This window comes from Teleopsis dalmanni, chromosome 1 (assembly GCF_002237135.1).
Source record: "Teleopsis dalmanni isolate 2A chromosome 1, ASM223713v2, whole genome shotgun sequence".
Lineage (NCBI taxonomy): Eukaryota > Metazoa > Arthropoda > Insecta > Diptera > Diopsidae > Teleopsis > Teleopsis dalmanni.
Window position 1 is genome coordinate 65,202,683 of NC_051846.1, and position 27,503 is coordinate 65,230,185.

At 26.5% G+C, this 27,503-nt stretch overlaps 1 protein-coding gene across 1 annotated transcript; it reads left to right on the forward strand.

Annotated features, from left to right (window-relative positions):
• The first annotated feature begins 7,066 nt into the window (after positions 1 to 7,066).
• Positions 7,067 to 16,287, forward strand: LOC119672799 (synaptotagmin-5). The gene is made up of 8 exons (XM_038083939.1): positions 7,067 to 7,327; positions 7,451 to 7,645; positions 8,136 to 8,222; positions 8,286 to 8,679; positions 8,753 to 9,033; positions 9,098 to 9,247; positions 9,312 to 9,452; positions 16,118 to 16,287. Exons 1-8 carry the CDS (start codon positions 7,067 to 7,069, stop codon positions 16,262 to 16,264), a joined length of 1,656 nt encoding a protein of 551 aa, XP_037939867.1. The 3' UTR covers positions 16,265 to 16,287.
• Positions 16,288 to 27,503: the final 11,216 nt, after the last annotated feature.

Below are 27,503 nucleotides of genomic sequence, written 5' to 3' on the forward strand. Positions count from 1 at the left end.
GGTATATGTAAAAATTTTATGAGTTTGTTACTCGCGGCTAAAATACTTTTATGATAATTATTAGCAACTTGAATTGCTTTATTAAAAATATTTTGAACACAAGCATTTACAGTGTAGTGGTCCAATGTCGGTTGATATCCGAGTTGTAATTACAGAATGATGCTCTACTAAGCACTATAAAAGCAACATAAAATGGCATTAAAATTACAAACGTAGCTTCCAGATTTTGTTGTTTTTTTTTTTTGTTGAGGTATTTGTTATTTTTATATAATATCCCAAGTGTAATCCTTACATAAAACCATTCTGTATTGCACATACACACAAACTAGTGTAGTTTCATATTGAAAACCATGAAATCCCATTTATCAACGCTATAGCAATTAAACAAAGTGGAAAATTTCAATTTTGGTACCACTGAGATTTTTAGAGTGTGCTACTCGAGTGATTCGGGTGCGCAAACATATGTCCATATGTAAGGACATTGATGTGTTGGTAAATGGTCTTATATTTGGTTATTCTTGTGTGCAATGTCCTTAGGGTGACAGTTGTTACCGTGTTTTTGTATTTTGGGTAATGTTGCATGGCACGATTAAAATGCCTTTGAATGTCATTTGAGTGCTAAAATTGTTTATATGTGAATAATTTGCTCCTTTTATAACCGAATGAACAATGACTTTACAAGGTATAATTCCAATGTTCCGGCATGTCTTTTGTAGAGGAGTACTGCGAGTAGTTTTGAACTTTTTTTTTTATTATATTAAATACTTTTTTACTTAAACGTAGTGATGTTGATTGTAGAAATCTTGTGTGAAGTTAAAGGTATTAATGGGTTTGTTCATATATATTCAATGTATTACTATTTTTTAAATAGGGAATGTTCACTTATTCAAACGTTTATTTATTATCATTAAGGATTAATTATAATTATTTTTTTATTATTATTTCCATACTCCATTAGGAGTTTAAGGGGTCTACAAAAGTTTTCTACTGGTTTCTATTTTGTGTTATTGCTCTCAACTCGTTAAACGATTTGCCAGTCTCCTGCTAAACTTTCCTTCTCCAGCTCATTGCTGGTCTGCCTCTGCACCTACTCCCCTATTTGTGTCCAATCCAACCATACTTCCTTCTTTTTGTATCGTGGTTTACGTTTATTTGATGTGTTATTCTCTATAACTCTTCATTTGAAATCGTTCTAGGCCACCATATGCCTTATATGTTGCGCAGGCGTCGATTGATAAATGATTGCAATCTTCTTCTGATTTCGGAGTTAGCAAGCCAGGTTTTCGATGCATATAGACATACAGGTTTGTCGCATGCGTTAAAATTTTTTACCTTGGTGTCGCTACGTATATTTTGGATCCGCCAAATATTGCGCAACCTAGCAAACGATATTCGCGGTATTTGAATGCGGCTATCTACCCATCCACCCATAGAATCCTCTCTAAGTAAGTAAAGCTCTCGGTGTCTACGATGTGATGCCTATGGTATTGATTGTAAAGCGAGTTTAGTTTTCGGTTTTTATGCGTATTGCTTATTAACTATGATAATATATGTACATTTGAATCATTCATTAAAAAATAAAAGCTGTGTAATTAATTAGTTCGTTAGTTACCATTACCATCACTAAATATCTAAAGCAACCATTATACACAATAAAACTATGATTATAACCCTTACTCGCCCCTACATATCATACAGGGATTATTATTTTAATATATGCATTATATATGAATTTGCAGCAATTTGGTTAATAATTTTAATTGCCGTTTTCCTATTTCGCATCATCTTAAAAATTTTTCCCTCGTAATATTGATATTTCAGTAAAGCACTGCAAATAAGCGTTGATAAGTATTATCCATAAAAATCCAGTCACGGCCACACCCATTACTTATCCTTATTACAAACTGTTATATCATGAATATCGCACTCGAAATCAATTCAAAATTAAACAAAAAACTTATTTTTCAAGTATTAAATAAATTAAATAAAATTAAGCACGTGGAACGAATGAAAAGGGGAGGGGAAAAGTAATGGAGAGAAAATACAAAAATTTTTTTAATAAAATAGAGGTACACATCGTAACAACATTAAGGACCAACCCTCAAATTAGTTTAGGATAATAAAAATTGTATTCATCACAAACGTTGTTGTTTGTTTCCTCACTTTACATTGAAACTATTTAACACCTTTTTGATTTGAAAAAAAAGCAATAAGGACATTCAACAAGGAACATGTTAGTGTTGTTAGTGTTGTTATTGATGTTTGTGTTGTGCTCTCTACTGTCCTCAGCTCGTGTTTTTGTTGTTAATTCACTTTTGCAACGCAATGGTGTGTGCTAAAATGTTTAAGTATTGGTATTGCACACATATACCTCAACAAGGATATTGTAGTGCATGTTTCGCTTCCTTAAAGGGATTTCCATTTTATTGATTTGGTTACTTTTATAAGTAATTTGCTTGTTATTTGTGTGATACATCATAGTGCAATATATTGTTGGTGAGAGGACATTAAAATTTATTGCACTTTTTGTTTCACATTAATTAATTTAGTGTAAAATGTTTGGAAAAAATTTTTTGCACATATGTTTAATGGTTGATCATTTTGTAGTTATTGTAAGACCAACGGGTATATATTTGTGATACCATAAAAAAATTATTGCTTAATCTTAAATAAATTTATGTGAGCACATACATTTTGAATAAAAAAAGTTCTAAACTGATATTCACTGAATATATAGCGGTTCACTATTTTTGCAGAGGTATAAATTAATTTCAAACTTAATTCATCTAGCGAATATATATTTGTGATATCATATATCATTAAATAAGAAAAGTATTGCTTAATCTTAAATAATTTTATGTAAGTACATACATTTTGTACAAAAATAGTACTAAACTGTGTGTATAAAAATCGAAAAAAAAATTCAACTAATAATGATTTTATTTCAGTATAATTTTTAGTGGAAAAACAAAAAAACAAAAAAGTTTCAATATTTTAAATCAGTAATTTTTAGTATAATCATAAGTTAAATTAATATTTCCCGAATTTTATTTAAACCAATGGTTTTGCTAACATGTTTAATATAGATATTGAACAAGATCTTTAATATAAATTATTGATAATTAAATCATAAATTAAAAACACCACACTCTGTATATAAAATTATCATTAAACAATAGACTCACATTTATGGTCTAAGTCAGCTCCATTTTTAACGAGATTTACTTAAAGTGAATACTCCTACTAAATTGATTAGCATTAATTCATAATAATTAATTCATAATAATTCTACAATCTGCATATTAAAGAATTCAATGCTGACATAAGCTTATTTAAATGTTGTGAAAGACGCAAAATAGTAGTTGACAGACAAGCGTAGACCCGTTGGTAAGCACTTTTCCAGCTCCACTATCTACAAGTCTTATAATACCAAATGTATAGATGACTGCCTAGCCGAAGATACTTTACCATCTTTAATCTGATATTATTCATCCAGCTCAATTTACAATCCAGCTCCACAATTTCTGGCCCCTTTATGGCAAGGGTTTCTACTGCAACCCTGTTCTAAAATCGTGGTCACAACAACCTCTTGCAAAAAGTTTAATCTTAGTGAGTAGTGGCTTAGTGACAAAATGCTCTACAATTTCTGGCCCCTTTATGGCAAGGGTTTCTACTGCAACCCTGCTCTAAAATCGTGGTTACAACAACCTCTTGCAAAGTGTTTAATCTTAGTGAGTAAGTACTAAGTAACAAGAACATCCTTTCTTTCTTCAATCACTTATTTACATTGGTTTGGATATATTTGTTAACATCCACATAAGAAGGTAGAAAAACATTAAAGATGAATACAAGATCAATTTTACAAGAACGGCACAAGAAATTACAGTATTGCTATTTTTCGTACAAAAATGACCGAAAAATTAAAAAAAAATTAATATCAGAACAATTTAATATGAAAGAATTATGGATTTATAAAAACTAAGACCTAAATAAAACTATTATGAAATATTTTTTCTGAACTCAATACAGATCTAGACTCTTAAAAAATCTAACTACAACAACGGGTTTGATTTTTGTCTTGGAGCTTAAAATTCCAAACCATATACAACACATTCCTGAATGCAACATTAAATATATTATGCTATTTTTTAAGCCTGGAAGCAAAGCCCATACAGATATCATTATAATAATAATTTAGTTTACATCGATAATATTCACTGAATATATAGCGTTTCACTATTTTTGCAGAGGAATAAATTAATTTCAAACTTAATTCATTCAGGGTTGAATAGCCTCTTTAATATCCATATATATGTTGAAATGTTTTCATCCCATTTGTGAATGGGATTTGAAACAATAGTTAACTACGATGTTTGGAAATAGTCTGAACCTATTTCGGTTAAACCATATGCCTATTATAATATCGCTAATGACCCTTATATCAATATAAAGGTTACAAAGTCTTTTTATATTGAAGCTATTTGAGCCAGTGCAGTTGAGCACTTTTACTCTTTCTTAACTCGAGGTATTTTCAAAACCCCTCTTTACGCTTTAACTGGATTATTATTTATCACTTTATCAGACTAAACAATAATTAACCTTAGATCAGCATACCTCCCCGAGGTGCCCGTAACCATTCTGAGATTTAATAACACGGTGTTGGTAAGTCTGTCAGTTTTCACAAATAATTTCAGGGCTGTATCCTCTATGTATTTTTTGATTGGATCAATCTTGAGGTCCCTAAGGATGTCATTCGTCCTAATATACCAAGGAACTTTGAAAAGTCTTCTTAGAGCCTGACTTTGTGCAATTTCTAGCTGGCGAATAGTAGTGTTTTAAGCTTTGCTAAACGCTACACAACCATATAGAAGTGACGGACGAATTATTTGGTTATATATCAGTTTCCTGTTCTTAGCATTGAGATTTTTATTTCTAAATAGCGGTTGAAGGTAATGAAGAATTTTGGCACAGTCAATTCTTTTCAGTTGAACATGTTAAAGCCATCTGAATAGTTTGTCCAACATGATGTCAAGATATTTAACACTATCCTCCCACTCTCAATCTCGATAGATTCTGTCTCCATTTACTCGTAATAAACAGGATTTCTGGAGCATCCAACTATTCTCAGATAAACTTCGAGTGAATTTAAAATGCTATTAAAGATTTAAGAGCTATTTGACTGTTTGAAAAAATATACCATATATGTTGATGCCAAATATAACCTTATGTAGGCATTTTCAGGTATTCAGCACTAAAGCTTGAGTTCCTATTTAAATAATTAAAACGAATACAGTTATTGAAAATATTATTGCTATCAATATTAATTTCTAAAAAAAAAAAGTTGGAGAATCACTTTTCGAAAAACTAAATGATAGGCTTTAGTCAAAATAATAGACGAAAATGTAAAAATGTTGATGCGTTTGACTTCCTTGACAGCGCTGTCATTAGTAAGGATCTTATAGATAAAGATATAATCTTTGCAGATTTATTGAAACATTGTTCAACAGACAATCAGATCAAATGCTCAAGATTGTGGAACATTATGTACAAAGAACGATTGGTTGATTTTTAGCTGATATCAGAATTATTATACAATAAATTGGATATAATTTTTTATTATTACTGAGCCTAGGTCGTTCATTTCATACATAGATTTATAAAAAATATTTTGTTTTAATAATAAATTATACTTGTTAATATACTTGTGTTAAATATTTTTTTATATTTTAATTTTTTAAAAAAATATTAATTTATTAAATAACAATTTTTTATTGAAAAAATTTTAGTTTTGTTTTATTTTAAATTAATTTATTTATTTCTCATGTATTATTTACTTCCTAAAAAATGGAATACATATCCCTATATATGTACATATATACATTTATATATACATACGTACGTATTGCAGCTCAAACTTTGCAATTTAATTAGTGATCTATTCTTAATTGAACTTAACATTTTGTTATTATTTATTAGATATTCAATTATTGAGGATGTGAAATGTATACCAATTTTGTTAATTGAAACATAATCCTCATTTTACACTACAATTATTGTGTCTTGCATAATTATATATGATTTGTTATCTACTTAACTATATTTAACAATATGAACAATGTCAATTATTGAAAGCATCAAATAGTGATAATATTAATTAATCTACTCAAATGATGCTAATCCAATAATAAACGACGCTGGCACAATCCTAGTAATTTACCTGCCCCTAAGCAACGCACCGACAACAACACCACGAAACGCCCACTTTCAATTAATGTTGAGACCACAAATTTGATGAAACCCATGCCAATGCAGTCAAAATCTGTAAGGTAAACAAAAATGAACGTTCCGGCTAGTGAATTGCATACTTTACTGTCACTACACAAACACACAAACAAATAAACACACGTATAAACTTAAAATCCTATAAGGATAATGCAGTACAGTCCAAAAATGCAATACAGCATTTGTCCATACTTAAATGAACACAAAAATGGACGAAGTTCGCATACCATAAGGGTATGCGAAATTTAAAGGTCAGTGTGCGCACAAACGGACAGACATGCTATTATATAGGCAAGCAGAAGTAGATTTAATATTCATAGTGCGTTCTGGGAAATGTTTAATATTAACAAGCTCAAAACCATAATTTTAGTTAAATTACACAATTTTTATGAACAGTAAAAAGCAACGTAGAATGTATGTTCTGCGAAATAATTTATATCAGATTATGAGGGTAAATTTCATACTTCCTTCTGAAGTGGTCTCAGAGTTTCCTTGGTTGCAGTTAAAGCAATTGAGCACACGAGTCAGAGTTGTAATATTAATAATACAAATAAATATATTAATATATAAATGTGTTATTGAGAAAAAGTATTATTAAATATTTGTTTTCCAAGAAATTATTAAGAAAAGTTCTACGCTGACTTACAAAAAACTGAATTAGAAAATATATCATAATTGAGTGGAATAAAATTAATTTTAATAAAATTTAAATATATAAAAATAAACGATTTGAACAAAAAAATAAATTAGCATTATAAATATAAAGACTTATATAAGTTAAAAAATGAGTGGTCTCGGCCCGGCTGCCTGTTGGCTCGCACATAAACGTATCGAATCATGGTCACGTATGGCCAAAGAACGTGTCGGTGCTGTACGTCGGGTTACACTCGATCGTAATTCGGAAGAAAGTGCCACCACATCTACAACGCCACCACCGCCAATGACACCGCCTCCTTCTGCTTCGTCAGTTACATCCACTACTAGTGGGATTGGTAGTGGCGCGGGCAGTGTTAGTGACAGTTGTGATTTGCCCACGGACTCGGAGGTTAATTTTCAATATTAAATCTTTTATCTTACATTTATATTACAAATATATGATACATTATTTGAGTATAATTAAATAATAACACATTATTATTTGTATTTTCATCAAAACTTGTTTTATTAGGAGGTTAATGTTACTAAAGAGTCACAACCAATACAACCGCCATCTACACTGGGTTCAACGCATACGGTCAATGCTGAAGTACTACACAGTCCCTTGCATTTACACCATCAGAGTCGTTCATTTCCACCACGTTTGCAGCGCACACCTTCGATATCTAGCCAAAGCAGTATTGACAGTGCACCTTCAAGGCATTCGGTAAGTAAAATTAATTATCAAAAAATAACATATAATATAGTCATCCAGTATAGAAGAAATAGTTAACAGTATATAAAGCTAATGGCATATAAGAACGATTAATATCACTTGTAATGGGGCCTGTCTAGATAGGAAATAAAAAAGTTTGAACCCTAACATTTTTTTTATTATTTTCTAGATTTTTATTCAGTATCCCTAGTTTTTTGTATGTTTGGATCGCGATCGATCGTTTCAACTCTCTGAAGAGATCCTGAAGAGATTTGACTTAGTTAAATAAGTCAAAATAGCGACTTATCTCAAAATATTTTGTTTAGAGGTTTTACATTTTCTTCAATTATTGTGCAGATCTTATTGATTTCATTAGTTTTCTTGGTTTTTTTAATATCTTTACGATTTTGCTCATATTATATTGTTCATATTATATTGAAAATATTTATTTACGTTTATAAACGAAAATGTGCAGTAGTATAATTAAATTAAATATAAATAGGGCCACCGAGGATCTTCACCACAAATACGCACATTTGGGCCGGACGGACGTAGTTCTTTACCTAATGAACCAGGTTTTCCACATCATGTGAGTAGTATATAGCATTACTTTAATATTAATATAAATAACATTGCAATATTATATTGATAGTTGGCTCGCTCTCCAAGCCCAATGCGTACTATTTCTTTAGATGCACGTTGCGGTAGTCCAGCTTCAACTGATGTTAGCGATTTACGTACTCCAAGTCCTTCACAAAATAGTCTTGCATCATTGGCAGGCAGTTCAGCATCGAATATGAATGTTAATTCAACAAAAGTAGGACGTTGCCTTTCTCCATTGCTCATACCACCACGGCCACAACCAGGTATAGATCCAACAATTGGTCCAGCTTCACCACTTGGTGCACTACAACCTGATTTGTATCGTGTGCAAGATGGTCCGATTTACTTAACAGCACCAGATTCAAGTCCAGCTCTGGGTCGTCTACATCTTAGAGTGAAATATGATTACCATTTATTTGATTTGACAGTACATTTGATTGAAGGTGAGTTCAAATATTTGATAGTTTATTTATAGTTTATGTCAATCATATTGCATATTTTAAATTATGTTTTCAGCTCATAATCTATGCCCTATCGAGGAAGGCGGATTTCGTGATCCGTATGTACGCCTTATGTTACAGCCAGAAGTTGATAATCGCAAACGTCAAACACATATACACCATGGTGAATCAAATCCATATTTTGATCAACATTTCAAATTTCCAGTCTCACGTGATCAATTGCAAGGCAAAGAACTTATTTTACAGGTTTTGGATTATGACCGATACTCACACAACGATATCATAGGCGAAGTACGCATTTTAGTAGACGAGCTGGATTTGTCTAAATCGGTTGAGGTGAAATATATGAAATTTTACATATAATATTAGATCACTTTTTTATGCACACATTTTTTCATAGATTTGGGGTGATTTGTTACGTATAAAGAAACCACAAGAGGACCGTCCTGAACTGTTGTGCTCGCTTAATTATTTGCCACAAGCCGAACGATTAACTGTTGTTATTATGAAAGCCAAAAACTTGGACACTGTACAGGAACCCTACGTAAAGGTCAGTTAGCTTATTATAAGAGCTCCTAAATATTTTTCTATATTAAACTTGAAAATAATTTTAGATTTATTTGATACAAAATGGTAAACGTGTCAAGAAGAAGAAGACTAGCATTAGCAAATCAGATGATCCAACCAATCCTATATGGAATGAGGCGTTTACATTTAATTTGCAATCAAACTATTTGCATAATGCAGCCATTGAAGTGAGTATAGCAGAAAATTAAATAATGAGTTTATTTTAAGGAATGAATATTTTTCATTCCTATAATTTTTCTTATGAATTTTATTGAAGGTTATGCTACGCATATAAATTTTATATATCCTTTATTTAATGCAGTATCCTTCAAATTTTTCGCATTAAACACTTTGGCATGTTGGCTGGTATAATTTGCTTCACATTTTATGTGAGAGATGATAAAGTTGCGTAATTTTTTCTTACTAGTATACAACTTTAGTTTACTCCTGTTTCATAATAAATTGTATCCTTGTGTTTACTACCTTTCACCTTCAAAGGAGCTTAAGATTTTCAATGCTACTAGTTGTAGTAGCAACCTTTACTCACTAATATCAAATGAAATTTATAGCTAAAATGGTAATTGAAAATAATTCGATTATTTATTCTGCAACATATTTTCATATTTTATGAAATTTTTCACACCAGCAACACTCTTCGACACGAGTTTACAGACAATATTTCATACAAAGCAATTGAGCTTCCTGCTTGGTACCTTGCCAACATGCACACCTCCACACCTGACACACATCAAATAACTGCATTAACGCAATTCATCACAGCAGTTTCGAGCACAATTGAAGCTCCATCGAGCGTTATTGGCACTATTGATAGACTGATGTGTCTATGCCATTGAGGAAGGTTGAAGTTCAATTGTGTCTGTTAGCACGGCAGTCATTAGTTACAACATGCATACCATACATTCTGATACCTACACGTTGCGGCGAGGATAATGCACACTCTCAGTAAATTCGTGGTTCATTTCATGAGCCTTGCGCAATTTATAATGTGTGAGGCAAACACTGGAACGATTTGTTTCTTATGCAAATTCATATTCAGAATTCCGAAAATATTATGCAAATTTAGCGGAACAATTAATTTAAATTGAAAGCAATCGCACACAATGCAAAACTGTAAACGTAAAATTTGATTGTGATAGCTTTGATATATGTACGTGTACGCTATAACATCATCTGAAGACTTACTTATAACAGTGATTACAGAACTCATTTTCCACATATTGAACGTAATAATACTTAAGTTTACACACATTATATAATATTACATAATATAGTATCCATAGACATTTACTGTTCCAGAGAATGCTCACTCAAATCGTTACTGAAGGCGAGCGTTATATGACATATTGTTGGAATGTCAGTAAGTCTTACCAATATCTGAAAAATTATTTGTAAATTTAAATCTACCAAAATGCTCAACCAACTTTACAACTGCTAGCACTTTAATTAAGAACTAACATTAACCTGTGCGCGTCAGCTGTATAAACACAATTGTCCTCAATTTTTTCCAAATTTATTAGTATTATTGTTAAGGGATGTGGCACTGGGACCGTCGGGTCTATTGTACTCCTTCTGGATTTAGGGTTTAGAGTAAGTCTTCAAGCCCTGTTGTGTCAATAAAAAGTAGCATAGAATCTACTTAACAGGGTCTTATTGCCTCTTCTGTATACTCCCAGGAGTCTATTTCGCTTATGTATTAGCGCGGGGCATTCTAACAGCATATTTGTGTCTAACGCCTCATTCTCTTCGCAGAATCTACAGTTTGATCCGTATATACACCCAGTTTCGTAAGATGATATTTGAGTTTATCGTACCCTGTTAGGATTCCTGTTTTTTTTCAGATTTAACAATCTCCAAAAAAATATTTAAAAACAATTCTATAAACTTTTAACGGAACTGGCATATAATTCATATATATCTATTTATCAGACTAATATGAAAGTTATTAAATCAATTATACTTTATTTCTCGTAGAACAATTTCCTAATCAAACACGACTTGACTCGATACCCACTATTAGTTGTAGTATTTAGTTAAAATATTTTTAATAAATTTTATTTGTTGCCACCAAAAATATGTACAATTTACAAACGTTCATTACATTGTTCATCGATTTTTTTTTCACTTACTTTACTTTTTTTCACAGCAGTTTTGGCTTGAGTACGATTTATTAATTTATTAAGATTTATTCATTAAACTAAATATCGATTACAGTTTTATTCGCAAAATAGCTGGCAATATAGTTGTTGGCTTTTTACATTAATTACACAAACCACATTTGAAGAGTCTTCGCAGTGGTAATTGGTATATATAATTCTTTTGTTGATGACACAAATGACAATTGTGACAGCGAGTGAAATGTCTTATAGTAGTTGTTTGTGTTTTTTACAATATTTAAAGCATAATAACTCAACTATATCTACATATAGCATAGTAGAAAAAGTCGCTAAGAATGTCGATTGATATTGAAATTCGTCCCAAATTTGGGGCACATAGTAAATCATCGGTAGACATCACATTCCGTTAAATCTTTTTCCCCGGACTGCAGTTGTTTCAAACAGCTGTTCACGTTTATGCATTGTGGTGCACTGTTCTTTTGACATAATTATGACAGCGATGCCAATAGATTTCAGTTCGTTGAATCATGTTAATGTCGAAATAAAACCGGTAAGCTTGCAGTCCATTCAGAAGCGCTAATGTTCTATAAGTCGTAGACGATCAAACGTCTTACGGAGAACTTTCTGGTCGATCATTCTCAGTACTACTCCAGCATTCTAAGATAGGAGATGGAATAGGAGGAAACGAGGTACTAGCTCCCAACGAAGCGGAGCACTGCTACCATAATTGATCATTCATGCTGCAACAAAACCTAACCGAATCGAAAACATTTCGCCTTCCAAATGTTGGCCGTTGAGGACCTATTAATATCAGAAGGGGTAGTTCTCCACTGACCTCCTGCTGGCCCAGATCAAGGCTGGGCGGTCACAGAGAATGTGATAGTAACCAAACTTGTGTAAGGCTTTTTACATTCCAATTGCTGATTGACATCTTAGTAGCATATTTTGGAAAGGATAATTCCTCAACTGATCAGCACGCTGATACCGTTGTTTTAGTTTAATGGCACCAAAATGGGTAAAACCCTTGACGTTTGAGGTTTGAAAGCATAGTTGTTCTCAACTACCTCACCATCTTACCGATCCATATTACTGCATATACTTCTTCTTTCTTATTATCCAGCTTATTGTAAAGGACGTTGTAGACTTTAATACGTGCTTAAAATAATCTTAATGAAAGCTAACGTAACTCAACTTAATGTGAGCACTCTTAACAATCGAAAATAATGAGAAAATGTATAATAATTTCTCATAAAACTTAATTTTCACAACGTTTCATATTTGCTTTAACTCTGTAATCCTTTTAGCGTTTTTATTTTGTATTATTTCACTTCAACTGTGTGTAAAAACACCTTTCCCATTTCTGAAAATATTTAAACTTTACATATAAGTTTAAACAAATAAAAGAAGCAGTGTAAATATATGATTAACAAGAACTTTTTCACATTTTCAACTTCAAAAAAGTTACCACATTTCGGTTTGTGGTCGGTGGTTCAATTAAATAAAATATTTTCGAGCGAAAAGTTTAAATTATTTAACGATGCAATAATTGGCTGCAGCCGCTTGCCATGTTTATCCAGACAAAGTTTTTACACGCGTTAATTTGTTACAAATGCAAATATGCAGGTATGCAGGTGCATCCATGCATGTGGATAAATTCAACTTTAATTAATCCACGTGGGAGTGAAAATTACTATTCTGGAATAATTTCTCCGAAATTTTCCTCGTTGACAGTACCATTTCATTGTTGATAATATTATAAAATCAACAACTTATAAACTAATTTAACAATATTAATTTCTTTAAATAAACTTTGACCAAAAAAATGATTTACTGGCGGATATAAAATGAATATATTTTTGAGAATTTGTGATATTATTTTTATTATTATTAAACTAAATTAATATAACACAGTTCTTTATGATAACGCAAGAGATTGACTCAAAGTTAAGTCAAGAAAGCATAAAAATTACTTTAGATTATTTAATATATTATTATAAAAAGTATTTTCTAACAAAGTGGCATAAATCTTGAAAAGAATTCCTTGGTCCCAGAAACAAAAAAAAATCAGATAAAAGATTCATTTGCAATATTTACCGAAATACAGCATTTTAAATACAAGTCCACCCGAAAAACCTTTAGCCGAAAAATCTCAAAACAATATATTGAGTTTATTGTTATATGTTATTAGACAATATTGTCCATCAAGTATATTTTTAATTTATGGGTCATACACTACGCTAAAGTAAATTTAAATCATATTATGTAGTACATTTAATATTCTTTGATTTAGTGCTATATGTCCTTGTTATTATATAGGGTTGAAGTTATAATAACTCATAAGTGATTTGTATGGAAAATGTTCAATACTTTGTTTTGCTTTAAGTCAGAAATTTTCATAATTCAAAATTGATTGTTTTGAAATATGTTTGTTTATTTCTGCAGAAAATCTAATTTTTCTTAATATTTGTATAAATTTATTTTTGTTTCCTTTTTATATATCTTTATCGTACAATTTTTTAAACATAATTATCATAATACTTTTATCAAGCACCGTTTTCTCGCATGCTTCTGAACCCAGCTGATTTCTACTACTGTTATTGGAAATAATAATCGAACTTTGACAGTTTACTGATTTATTAAACCCACATAGTATGCATAAATAGTTTGCATTAATAATTGCAAATATAAATAACCTATTAGCAAGGTGGAAATGCTCTTAGGGTGGACCATATGCACAACTGTCGACTGATTTTCAAACAATGTTTAGAGAAATTGTAATATAATAATGAATCCATTATCCTATACATGTAAGATGATAATTAAACTTGAACCTCAAAGAAAACGATTACTTCTTTCACCTAAGGAAACGATCAATAGAGTTACTACGCCGCCTTATTAAAGAGTACCAACCATATTTTAAACGAAAAACGTCAATATCTGATGAAGCGGAAAGGCCCCTTTCATCAAAATAAAGCAATTCAGTACCCGTATTTAATCAACATTCAGAAATTCAACGAAAATTTTTTTTGCTACTATATAGAAAGAAAAGAGATTTGTAACACAAAAACATATTTTGAAGATGAAGATAAATCATTTTGTTTGAACAGTTTTAAAAAATAACAAAATTATTGAATTAAACGTTTCTTATTATAAATAATCTATGTTAAAAAATAATAGTGAACTTATCAAAAAAAAATATCTTTGCGAACAAGTTATTAGCTTATCCTCGTCGAATTCTTCGTTTTTTTCAATATACAGTACTTATATAAATAAAGCCAATGTAGCAACTTCAGCTCCTTAATTTAAGTTCTACACTAAAAAAAAGAATTTGGTTGATTTAATTAGATTTTAACTAAATCTTAGGTCAAAATATTCTTACTCGACGCATCATGTTGGTTCAATCATACTACAAGGCGGTTTTCATATCCTCTTTTTTTCTCATGAGATTAAATTTCTATAACAAAATGATCAGGTCAATTTAACTAGTATGTAATTGGAGCATATTTTACTGAGTTTGGCTGAGTCAACAACACATTTAACGCTCTACAAGTCCTTTTCTTCTTCTTTCTGTCTTTCATAACTCCATCAGATTATACACATAGTTATGTTGATCCTATATTATTATAATATTATTAAAAATATATAGGATCATTAAATATATTATTAATTAAATTATTTATTATTATTATTATTTATTATTATTATTCATTATATATTATTATTTATTATTATCATCATCATTATTATAGTTTACAAACTATATTTCGAAGGCAGCTAATTCCAATATTAAAATCATATAACTTAAAAAGAAACAAGTCCTTGGAATAGCAGATTTAAACTCCTTCACTAAAGGAATTATTCGATCTTCTAGCGTTTTTACTAAACAAACCGTAATTAATGAAAATCCTTATTTTATGACTTAATTCACTGGAGAAGATCTCAATGAGACTCTTAATATCTAATATATTTCTCTCTTTCTCCGTAATTTCTTAATCTATTAGGTTGTTCGGAAAGTAATTTCATTTTTTTTCTGGTGAAACCCTTTTTCCATTCTTTCTGGTAGTAGCATAATTCCACGCTTATAAAATTTTTGGTCTTTGCTGGAAAAAAAGTGATCGAGGTGGTTTTGGACATCGTCATTTGAAGGAAGGTTTTACCGAACGTGGTGCATCTGTGACATTAAAATTGCCGGATCGAAATTTAGCGAACCAGTTCTGGCACTGATGTACCGTCAACACACCTTCTCCATACACATCGGTCAATTTCTTTCTGGCATGAACAGCATTTTTACCCTTTCTGTAGTAAAACAGTAAGATATACCCAAAATGATGCTTATCGCTCTACATATTTAAAAGGGCACCAACCAAAAACTACTGCGTAGAATTAATTGAAGTTTTTCACACACAAGCCGTGCTATATGAGCTCTCAAAGCATATAAAAATTAAACGGCTTTAGTGTGAAGTTGGGTGCAAAAAAATACAATTACATCGTCTGTCGGAAAAAACGAAATTACGTTCCGAACAACCTAATATTTATATTTAGGATAACTAAACTAGTTTCACAAATAAATACCACTTCTCACTTCCAAAAAAAAATGCAATACTCGTATTACATTATGGTATATGGTTTTTTTTTAATTTTAGCAAACATAATTACTCCAAATTTACTCCAATTACTCCAAAAAAAAAAAATTAATATTTATTATTATATTCTTACAGATATATGTAGTTGGCACTGGTGGCGAAGCTACTGAAATTGGTAGTTGCGGTTTGGGTCCCCAAGAGCATGGCACTGGTTGCCAGCATTGGCACGATATGATAAATAATGCACGTAAGCCAACCGCTATGTGGCATTTTATACGTTAAATATTCCTTACAAAATTTATAAAATAAATCACTAACATAATATTTGCTGTTATTGATATACATATTATATATACAGAATACATATAATATATACAAATATTTTATAATATATATAATTAAATATTTATATGGTGTACATAGGTATAACTTAACTTAACATTTCTATATATATATAAATATATAATGGTATTAAAATTAAAGTGCTAGTGATGTAGTAATTGAGGCAAGATCTACTACAGAATCATGTGTACCTAACATACATTGAGAAAACTTTACTAATTACTTTATTAAAATAGTTCCTCACAGTTGATGGCACATTACTTGCTCTTAATAACAAATACCATTACTCTAATGCAATGCAGATGAATTGTAATTAAACATAATTTGTGTGTACTTAAGTAAATGCTAAACTGTGTAAAATTTGTTCAAAACTTAAGGAAAAATCAAAAACGAAAATCAAACAATCTTAACATAGTTTCATAAGCTTCCTACTTACAAATTCCTATAAAATGCACTGTAAAAAAATGTTAAAAATATATTACATTACAGTGGAATATAAATTTTAAAGTTAAAACTATGGCAACTGTAAACAAAAATACTAAAAAGAAAAATTATCACAACAGTTAAATTATATTAATAAAAATACCTAAATACAAAAAATAATTTAAGTATATCTTATAGAGTATAAATAATCAAATATGTAATACTATATATGTATTTGATTTATATATAGTAAATATAAAATAATATAATGCATTAAATATAAAAAATATTTTCAGTTTTCAAATCATATAAATAATTGTGCTGAATGTCTTAACATATAGATAGTGTAAAAAATTTTACAACTTTTATTTAATTATATTATATACACTATATGTAAACCATAAACATTAATATATAAATATTTAAAAATGACAGTAAGACCTTGTCGTCCAGCTCTATTGGTTAATGTAAAACTTGTAGTGTAAATATATATTACTTTACATGAAATATTTCCTTTAACTATGAATTACACTAATTGCAAAAAAAATTTTAAGCATAGTTTTTATTAATTTTTTTAATACTATTCATTGTTAACGGAATAAATTACCTTAATTATTTTTTCTGCATGTATAGTAAATATATTAATATTTTATTATCTAAAGTGTCCATATGTTAAATTTATTATAATTAAAAATTATAAAATTTTTTACTTATTGACAAGTAGCTATTTAAATAAACAAAATACAAGTTCCATTTAAATACAATATAACTTAATTTATTATTATTTGTTGTACTATAAAAAAAAATTACTTATTGAAATTTCCGTAAAAGGTGACTTTTAAACTGGTTTTGTTGCTTCCACTAAAATTATTTAAAATGTGACTTAATTATATTAGTTATTGTTTATAGCAATATTTTGTTTTTACTTTTTACAACAACAACTAAGAAAAATTGTTTTTACTGTAAAAGGTCATAAATGATAGAATTCTATAATAAAAATATATTTACAATGTCTATATTTTTAGGAACAATATGAAGTATAAGGCACTTATCATAGAAAATATACAACACATATATGGTATTATATATTTATATATTTAAAATATGCTATTTTTTATTAATTAATTATTTTATTAATTTTGATAAAATTATTGCAACTAGGTTTCCGAGAATTTTCCAGAACGATTACTTTAATATATTATAATTACTGCTAATTTATCAGCAAGTCTAAGTCATATAAATTTATTGTAATTAACTAATCAGTTTCAACAATTTTCACATAGTTTGTAAAGTGTATAATTAAATAAATTATAAATAGCAGTTAATTAAAAAGTAAGCAGAATAAATTAATCATATTTTAATAACTATTTAATAATAAATAATAAAATTGTTAAAACTTGTCTGTGTAAGTATGGTTTTATGTACTATTAAAGTACTTTTATAATTAATAACTAATTACAGATATTGATTAAACAACTAAGCCAAAGCCTATATGATATATAAACATCACAAAGCAGTTATTTGTCACTCTGAAAAATATTTTATTTTCTAATAAATTATACAATAATATATAATATTTATAAATAACAATATTTTTTATTTTCCAAAATTTTCACAATTTATTAATTTCCTAATCAGTATTATTATAATATTTTTTATTTTATATTATTTTGCATATCAAATTATATTTTCCATATTAGGTATTGATACTTTTTTTTTGTTTAATTTAATCTAAAATAACTAAGATATCGTACCCGAAAAATTTTTCGTTCCTGTACAGCCCCAGAAAAAATGACTTATTTCAAAAATCCTGACTTATTTTGATTTTTGACTTAGTCCCAAATAATTAGTGTTTATGTATTTATATTATTAATAATTGTCATGATTGATTTTTATATAGTATGGTCAACGTATTTTCTAGGTTTATAAATAAAAACTGTTCTTGAATCATTCAGTAAAGTTTATAACTACTGCTAAAGCACGAAGCATAAACTGATATACTTTTTTCAATTCGGTTCTAGTTTTTACTTGCCAAAAATATCGTTTTACATGATATTAAGTTCACGGTTCGTTTTCGGTTTAAAGCCCTAAAAGCAACGACTTCAATTTCTAAATAAAAATTTAAAAAGTTTAAAAAGACGAAATGCTTGAAAGTGGCTAACATACAACCAAGAGATTTTAATAATATATGGAATGAGTTGTTGAAATCTGGTAAAAATGAGAAGTTTTTATGTATGATTTTGTTTTAGTAAAGGCTTGGGGTTTGTTTCTGATTGCATACAAGGTATTATAATAAATTTCGATTAAATATTTGGTTTTGCGGAAAATTAAGTAATAATTATTCAGCCCCGACACAATTCTGATAAATTCAGTATTTTATTCAATTGTGATATAGTAACACCATCGAACCATACTCTCTCAAAAACGAAAAAAAATGCAAGTCTCATCGTTAGAGACGCCCTATATGGAGCCTTTTTACGTGTTTTCTAGTTCTGAATATGCATAAATATAGCCCGTAAGGTGTTTAGTTTTATGGGGATCAATTAAGATCAATTATTAATTTATTTAAGCTATATATTGATAACGGTATATTCTTCTGACACTAACCTGTTGCTGGATATAAAGATCATGTGATCTGATGCCACAGGAAAACTTTTTTAAGGCGATATTTATTATTGTCAATTTCAAAAATAAATATATAATATAATTAATAATAAGTTGATTGAATATTGTTCAATAATTCAATCATTTTCAGCCTTTGAAATTGAGCGCACTATTTATGAGATATGCCCACAAATTATCGAAAATATAGTACAAAATAGTGCCCCCCAGTTGTAGTTAAGACATTTCCGGATGCAAATGCTTGTGAGAGTGATACCATTTACATATTGCCATAAAATTTTGGAAGGATTATTTTGCGGCTCGAGAGAATAAGTGATTTTTTTGAGTTGAAAGTAAAAATATAAAATGTATATAAATTTGTGCATTTAGTAGAATTAATAATATATACAAAAAACTTACAAATGCAAGTAAAACCCAACTATTAACTATTTGTATAAATACAAGACTACTATTAAAGATAACTCATAATTGCATACATCCCCCGGATTTTCAGATATCTACATTTATTACTTCTATCAACGGAAGTACTCATATAAAAGCACTTATATTGTTTTCATTTAATAACTTTCAAATATTTGTTTCATATTTTAAACATTAAATAAGTCCTATGTTTTATAAAAGAAATAGGAAATTAATTTAGATATTCGTAATACAGCAAAAGATTACATATTTAGAAATACTTCAAATTACAAACCGCAGTAAATGATTTTTAAATAATTTTTTCCTCAAGTAAAAATTTTAATTTCTATACAATTTGCAGGATATCACTTTTTTTGTCATAAGCATTTTAACTAAAAATGCCGTGATATGACATTTGAATTAGCATTTTTTGCTTGTGTCAACTTGAGTGCAATTGTGTTAAATTGTTCTTTTGTGTAATTCGAAAGACTGAAATTTTACAGAAATTTCATAATTTATGCATAATTTCAATGGTTTCACATCAATCATCTCACAAGAGCAAGAATTGTTCGACGCAGTAAGGACACCCTTTCATCGGTTTCGTTATGTGACATTTGACAAATTGACTGTCGTTCCTTTTACCTTTTTAAGTTGGCAAACTTTTAAAATTAAGAAAATCTATAAACATTTTGTACCTTTTAAGAATGTTTTAAAGAACTGAAGGACACACTTGATGAGAGGTACTTGACAGAATTTATGATTTCTTTTCAATTTTTTTTTAATAAGTTAAAAAAAAAAAAAAATATATGCGAATATATAAACTGTGGTTCTGTTATAAATAAATATCTTTAATATTAATCAAGTAATGTTTTATATTTTTGTTGAGAAATTTCTTTTTTTTATATAATAAAAAATTAACAAAAAGTAATAACATTTCAAGAAAAATTTTAAATTTGTTAAAAAATTTTTATTATTTCCAAAAAATGTTCTACTTTTTCTATTTTATAATTAAATGGTAAAAATTTAATTAAAATACTTTTCTTTATTGTTTCTATTTTTATTCTATTAATTCAATTTATTGTTTCTATTAATTGTTCATCTTTATAATCATATTATTATTATCTTAATTTATACTTTGTATGTACACTGCCCTAAAAACCCTTATTTCCACTTAATTTACTTCTGTCTTAGAGTATTGAGAAATCAAACGACTTTCGTGAGACGAAAGCATGTTTACACTTTAGCTTTGTAGATTTAGTATATAAAACACGCCTAAATACAACATGCCTATAAGTTAATTGCGAGAGTGTAAACTTGGTATGTCAAAAAGTAAAATACTTAGATATCTAAATGAATTGTAGAGAATAGTTATTTTTGCGAATTTTTTTTAATTTGAAATACAAAGAAAAGTCGTACAGAACACAATATTTGCAGTATTACATTAATATTTTCTTTCGCTATAACTATTATTTTATTTTCAGAACTGACCTTTCGTTATACGAAAAATCCGCAAAGACACTTGTGAAGTAAACTTCACAAATACCATAAAATTAAACCGTAGGTTATGGCAGCACAACCAATACACAAAAATACGATACAGTTCGTGCAATTTAAAAATTGTTATTACTTTTTGATCATACCACTTAAACGTATTTATAGAAAACTATTATATTTATATTTTTATTATTAACTTTAGACATAAATAAAATCTTGACTATTGTAATATTAATTTTATATATACAGATCGATAAAAAAAATTATAACTAAATATTTAATAATTAATTGTTTTTACATAATTTTATTTATAGATACAAAGTAAAAAATTTTTTTAACTTACCTCGTAAACACAAATTCGAAGCTCCAATCTGTAAAAAAAAACTAAATTTTTATTATAAGCCTCACACAATTTAGATAAATTTATTTTTTTTTCAAATCAAATTTCATTAGTTTTTGTATATTGATGTTTCTTTTATTTGATTATATATTAAAATATGTATATTAAAATATTAACTTCAAATTATTTTTACTGTATTTTATTAACTCAAAAAATTTATTAATTTAAAATAAAATAAAATGACAATTATACAAATTTATTTATCTATAAAATAGTAAAAAAAAAATTTTAATTTTTGTATTTAGTATTATTAAATAGTATTAGTTTTATAGTATTATTTTTTATTATTATTAGTTATTTATTTATTTGTAAAATATAAGTTCTGTATATTTATATAACTGAACTCTACACAAACAAGAACTCGTCCAAGTATTTGGTGCTGAACTCGACTATGCAACTTTAACCACTATTATGCATCCGAGGAAAATATGGGGAATTTAAAACAGAACTGAATTAATTTTTATAAAGTATTTTTCTTATTAGAATGTCAATAATTTGAATCCTTACAAAAATTAATATATTTCTGTTTCATAAAATTCACATAAATCAAAACTAATAAAATAAGCATTTTCTACAAAAAACAACGAAATAAATATAACTAATATTATCGACGAAATATTATTTTTGTGAATGCTTAAAAATTATCTCTTAAATATTATAGTTTTTAAAAGCTGCAAGGAATATGAGATCTTGAAAAAACCAAGAGTTCAGTGTTTATGATATAAACAATATTCATATTGTATACATCAATTCAATACAATTCCAAAAATTAAAATTTAATTTGATAAAAAAAAAAAATAATTTAAGAAAATTCTATTATTAATGGAAAATCAATAATGTTAAAACCGTTATCCGTTATTTTACTAAAGAGTAAAAAAATAAATAAATTATATATAATATTACTGCTATTGTGGTCTGAAGAGATCTGTTAGTATAATATCTGCTGGGCAGCGCTTAGTCGTTGTTATTGACGAGTGGCTCCAGAAAGTAATCTCAGCTGCGTCTTGAATCAATAATTAAAATATTACTAATACTTGGTTTTAGTTATATTAATATTATTACTAATACTAATACTAGTATTAGTAATACAGTTCTAAACTGTTAGAAATTATTGCTAAGAATCGCAGAATATGACTGTTGTGTCCTTTATAAGCACTTTTGGCTTTTTTTAACAAACATAAATTGACTTTTATAATTAACTTTGATTTTTAATAAATCGTGTAACCTAATAATATTAATTAATTCAATTCAATATTGAAAAATAAAAAAAAATGGACTTCATATTATTATGGATATATACAATTATTTTCATATTTAAATACGAACTAATAATCAAATTATATAAAAAACCATAATCTAAATTAATAAATTTATAAATTTATTCCTTTAACAATTATAAACAACTATTACATAATTTATTATATCGAGTTAAAAATTTGAAACTTGAAATGAAGATTTTCTTAACATAATTTTTAACTAAAAATTTTAAAAATATTTTAAAAAATCTTATAAGTATTTATTTTCTGATTTTATTTAAAAAAAAAGTAAAATCTTTCACTTAAACATTTTAATAAATAAGTATGTAATATATTTTAATATAGTTTTGTTTTAAATAATAAAAATGTTCATCATTAAATAGGCAACAAGCTGTAATATAGGTATATGGCTCAAAGTTATTTATTTATTACTTATTTATTTACTATATATTATTAGTATTAACAATATATATATGTATAATAAAATTATGTTTATTTAATAGCAAATACATTATAGTACAATTTCTTATTATTTTTTATAGTTAAAATAATGTTTAAATAATATCAGCCACACCAATAAATTTTTCTATTTTTTTGGAAGAAATAATACGTTAATAACTTAAAATTTTAATATATAGTAATAAATACTTATTGACTTCATTAAAAATTAAATGAGAAAAATGTTTAGTATTTATAATCATATTATCATTTTGTAATTATTACAACATACGGTACAAAAGTATCTTTTAAATATATTACAATTATTTTAAAAAGATCTTTAAAATATACACAATAAAAACATATATAAAATATGTAGCAATTTCATTTTAAAAATAATTATTTAAACAACCGAAAATTTAAAATATATATACTAAATTTTTTCACCAAAATTATTTTTATTTATGTTTAATACATAAATGATTAATTGAATACATTTAGAAGTACTGCATCTATATATATAAGTTTCTTTACAAAACTACACAAAATTTAAACACATCAACCTAAAACATTATTTTATCACACTATATGACAGAAAAAAACCTTATACATAAACTTATGTTCTAACTCAAATGACTACAGTATATAAAGTGTACTATATACTATAAACTATACAGGAAAGAAATATTCATATAAGACTAAAAATTCATGTAGCGAAACTTCATTAAAAAGTGTACTTTTTTGACCATTATTAGACATTGTTAAAAAATAATGATTTTTAATTATATGATTTTAATAAACACAAAAATTAAAGTAATGTAACTAAGATGTGTTTTTTAAAAACACAACTTCTGAATAAGTAATTATTTAAGTGTTTTTTATATGCCAACGAAAAATCGAAACCAATAATTTCTTAATCACTTTTAAGACCCATGAAATTATTTTCTAACTGAATACAATAATTTTAAAAAAAGTACCTAAAATCATGTTTCCACTACTTACTTAGTAAGTTACTTAAGTAACTTTAAGATTTTGTAGTTTCTTACTTAGTTACTAATTGCATGTGAAAGAAAGTTCTTTGAAAGGTTTAAGAGGGCTTATGTTTTTTTTTTTGAAATATATAAATATGTAATTGATATATTAAATCATTTATGTATATATATCTTTTATAAATCTTTTACATATTCAATTAATAAAAACAAAAATTTTAATTAATACTAACTTTATTAGTGTTTACATCTTAGCTGTTGTTTGTTTACATTTTGCATATAAAACATATGATAAATATAACAAGTTTTAGTAATTTCCCTTGTAGGAAATTTATTTATATTTGAAATGCAACATTCGATATGTTTGATTTAATTTTCCTTACTTTATTTTTAAGTAAGTTAAAACGCACGAAAGCTCTTTGTATGGTTAATGAAATTTACTTAGTAAGTCACACATTTTAAAAATACATGTTGTTAAAACATATTTATATTATGCTTTTCTTAATTTAATTCATTATTAACTCATTAATTCATTAATGAGTTAATCTAAATCTATAGTACTATATTTATAATTACGCTTTAAATATGTACTAATTATAATTTTGATTTAGTTTTAATTTTCAATGAATTTTATAACATAACATAGTTTTTCTTTATTTAAGTAAAAATTATTCTTAAATTTATTTATTCAAATAATTTAGTTCTATAGCGAAAGGGTATTAATTTTCATATACAAAAAAGTTTTATAGTGAAGGCTTTCAAAATTGTATTATGTATTATATTTTTAATTATAAGCCCCCTAATTATTTTTATTCAACTTAAATGCATATACATTTATAATTATTTTTTAAACTTATTGATAACCGATCTTAATAAGGGTAAATTTTTTATATACAAAAGGGGCATATAATTGAAGCTGAAACTATTGTTAAATTTTTTATATTTAACTTTAATTATATACAATATTTTTCATTCAACTTAAATATATATAATTTATTTTTCAGCAATTTATTTTTGTTCATATTTCGATTTGTAACTTATTTCTTGTTTTTATTAAATTTATTGCTTTTTATTTTAATTTATTTTTTGTTTTTTTATTTTATATTGTTCTTATTTATTAAGCTATTGAATTTTATTTATAATTTAGTTAATACGTCATCTTTTTCTTATTTGTTTTTCAACTATTAAAAAATGTGACTTTATATCTGTGTTCTAAGAAATGGACTTCTTTTTAGACTCATTTATTTTGCATTATTGACCTGTGTACAATGTGACATAGATTGTTAATTTAACAAATAAAAATTAATTCAAGCATTTGTTTAATAAACTTTAATGTTGATTAAATGACCATACCCAAATTTTATAATCAAATCTCATTAAAAATAATACATAAATATATATACATTTTGTTCCTAATTTTTAAATATGAATCTACTTTTTTTTTTTGATCGAAAGTGGTTTCAAATCTCACCAATTTTCTTTAGAAGCAAATACAATATAATATGAAAGTAAAAAATACTATTATATTAACTGGGTGTAAATATTATGTACGTATATAAAATATTATATGTAAAAATTGTTAATAAAAATTAAACAAATTTTATATAAAAAAAGTATCAACCAAATTTAAATAAAAAAGTCCCAAAGTAAAAAATTACGCTTAAAATGCTGTACTTGAAACGAAAAAATGCTAAGCACATATTTTGTGTAATTTAAAATTAATATAATTACATATTAAGTATTTAAATATACATATAGGAATATATATATAAAATTATATATAAAATATGTATAAAAATATATATAAAATATATACATAATATATATATAAAAATATATATTAAAAAATATACATACGTGTCTATAAAAATAATACAAAATTATAATTTTTCTTATTAAAATTTAAGTTTTAATAAGAATAATATAACATTTTAATATTTTATTATTTCATTATTATTGAACGATAATTTTTTAAAAAAATACATAAAAATTTCAGATTCTTCATAAAAAAATAAAAAAAGTTTCATTAAAAAAATAGATAAATTAGTTCTACATTATAATGTTTGTAAATGTCATACAAAAACAAGAAATATATATTTTAATATTGTAATTAAATGGAAAAAGTATTATGAACTGAAATAGTGTATTTAAAAAATTGCTAAATATACTAATAAATCATGGTAACAAAATAAAAAAAAATTACAAATCATTCAACTATTACTGACATAAAAATTTTTAAATTTGTAATATTTAAACTAGTTTAAAGTAAAACGTGTTTAATAACACAAGACCTGTAAAAATATCTTATATTCCAATATGAAACAGCACTTTATTATATATAATTCACTGATTATTAATAAAATATATAGATATCTTAAAAATTTATTACACAGAAAAAAATTTTTTTTTAATTTATAATTGCAACAAAATAAAAAATATTTATAAATGATATAAATTATTTTTATAACAGCAAATATACAGTATATTATATTAAAAGTACCTAATATTGTGTTAAAGAAAGGAATAACAACAAATAAGAATATATTACTTTAACAATAAATATATATACCATATATAATATAAAATAAAAGAGTGGACATTTAGGGGAAATTGTTAAACAAAATATTTTTAAAGATGTTCTAATAAATACATAAAATAAAAATTTAAAAAATTAGTTGAATATGAAAATATATAAATAATTTATTACTTATTAATGATATTTAAATTTTTTATATGAATAATGTGTTACTCTACACGTATTAATTTAAGCTATTATCATAATTCTTATAAAATATTTAGCTATAAATATGAAAATTTTAATATTAAATATTCGTATCGTGAACTCAAATTCTACGCTCAGACATGTTAAACCTATTAAATAAAATATTAATTGAGTTTTTTTTTTACATAATTTGTAATATTTAAGTATAACATCTTATAATTAAAACTGTTAAATATTGATACGTATAATACTTTATTTATACATAACGAACGAAATATTTTCTTAACTAATTATATTTTCAAATTTTTATTTATATCTTATTTCCATTTGAAGTGCATGTATATGTAATTAATTGACGCTTAGTTAATATATATATTATGGAAATTAAATTTAAGGGAATAAATATAAATACATATATAAATAACACCATAATAAA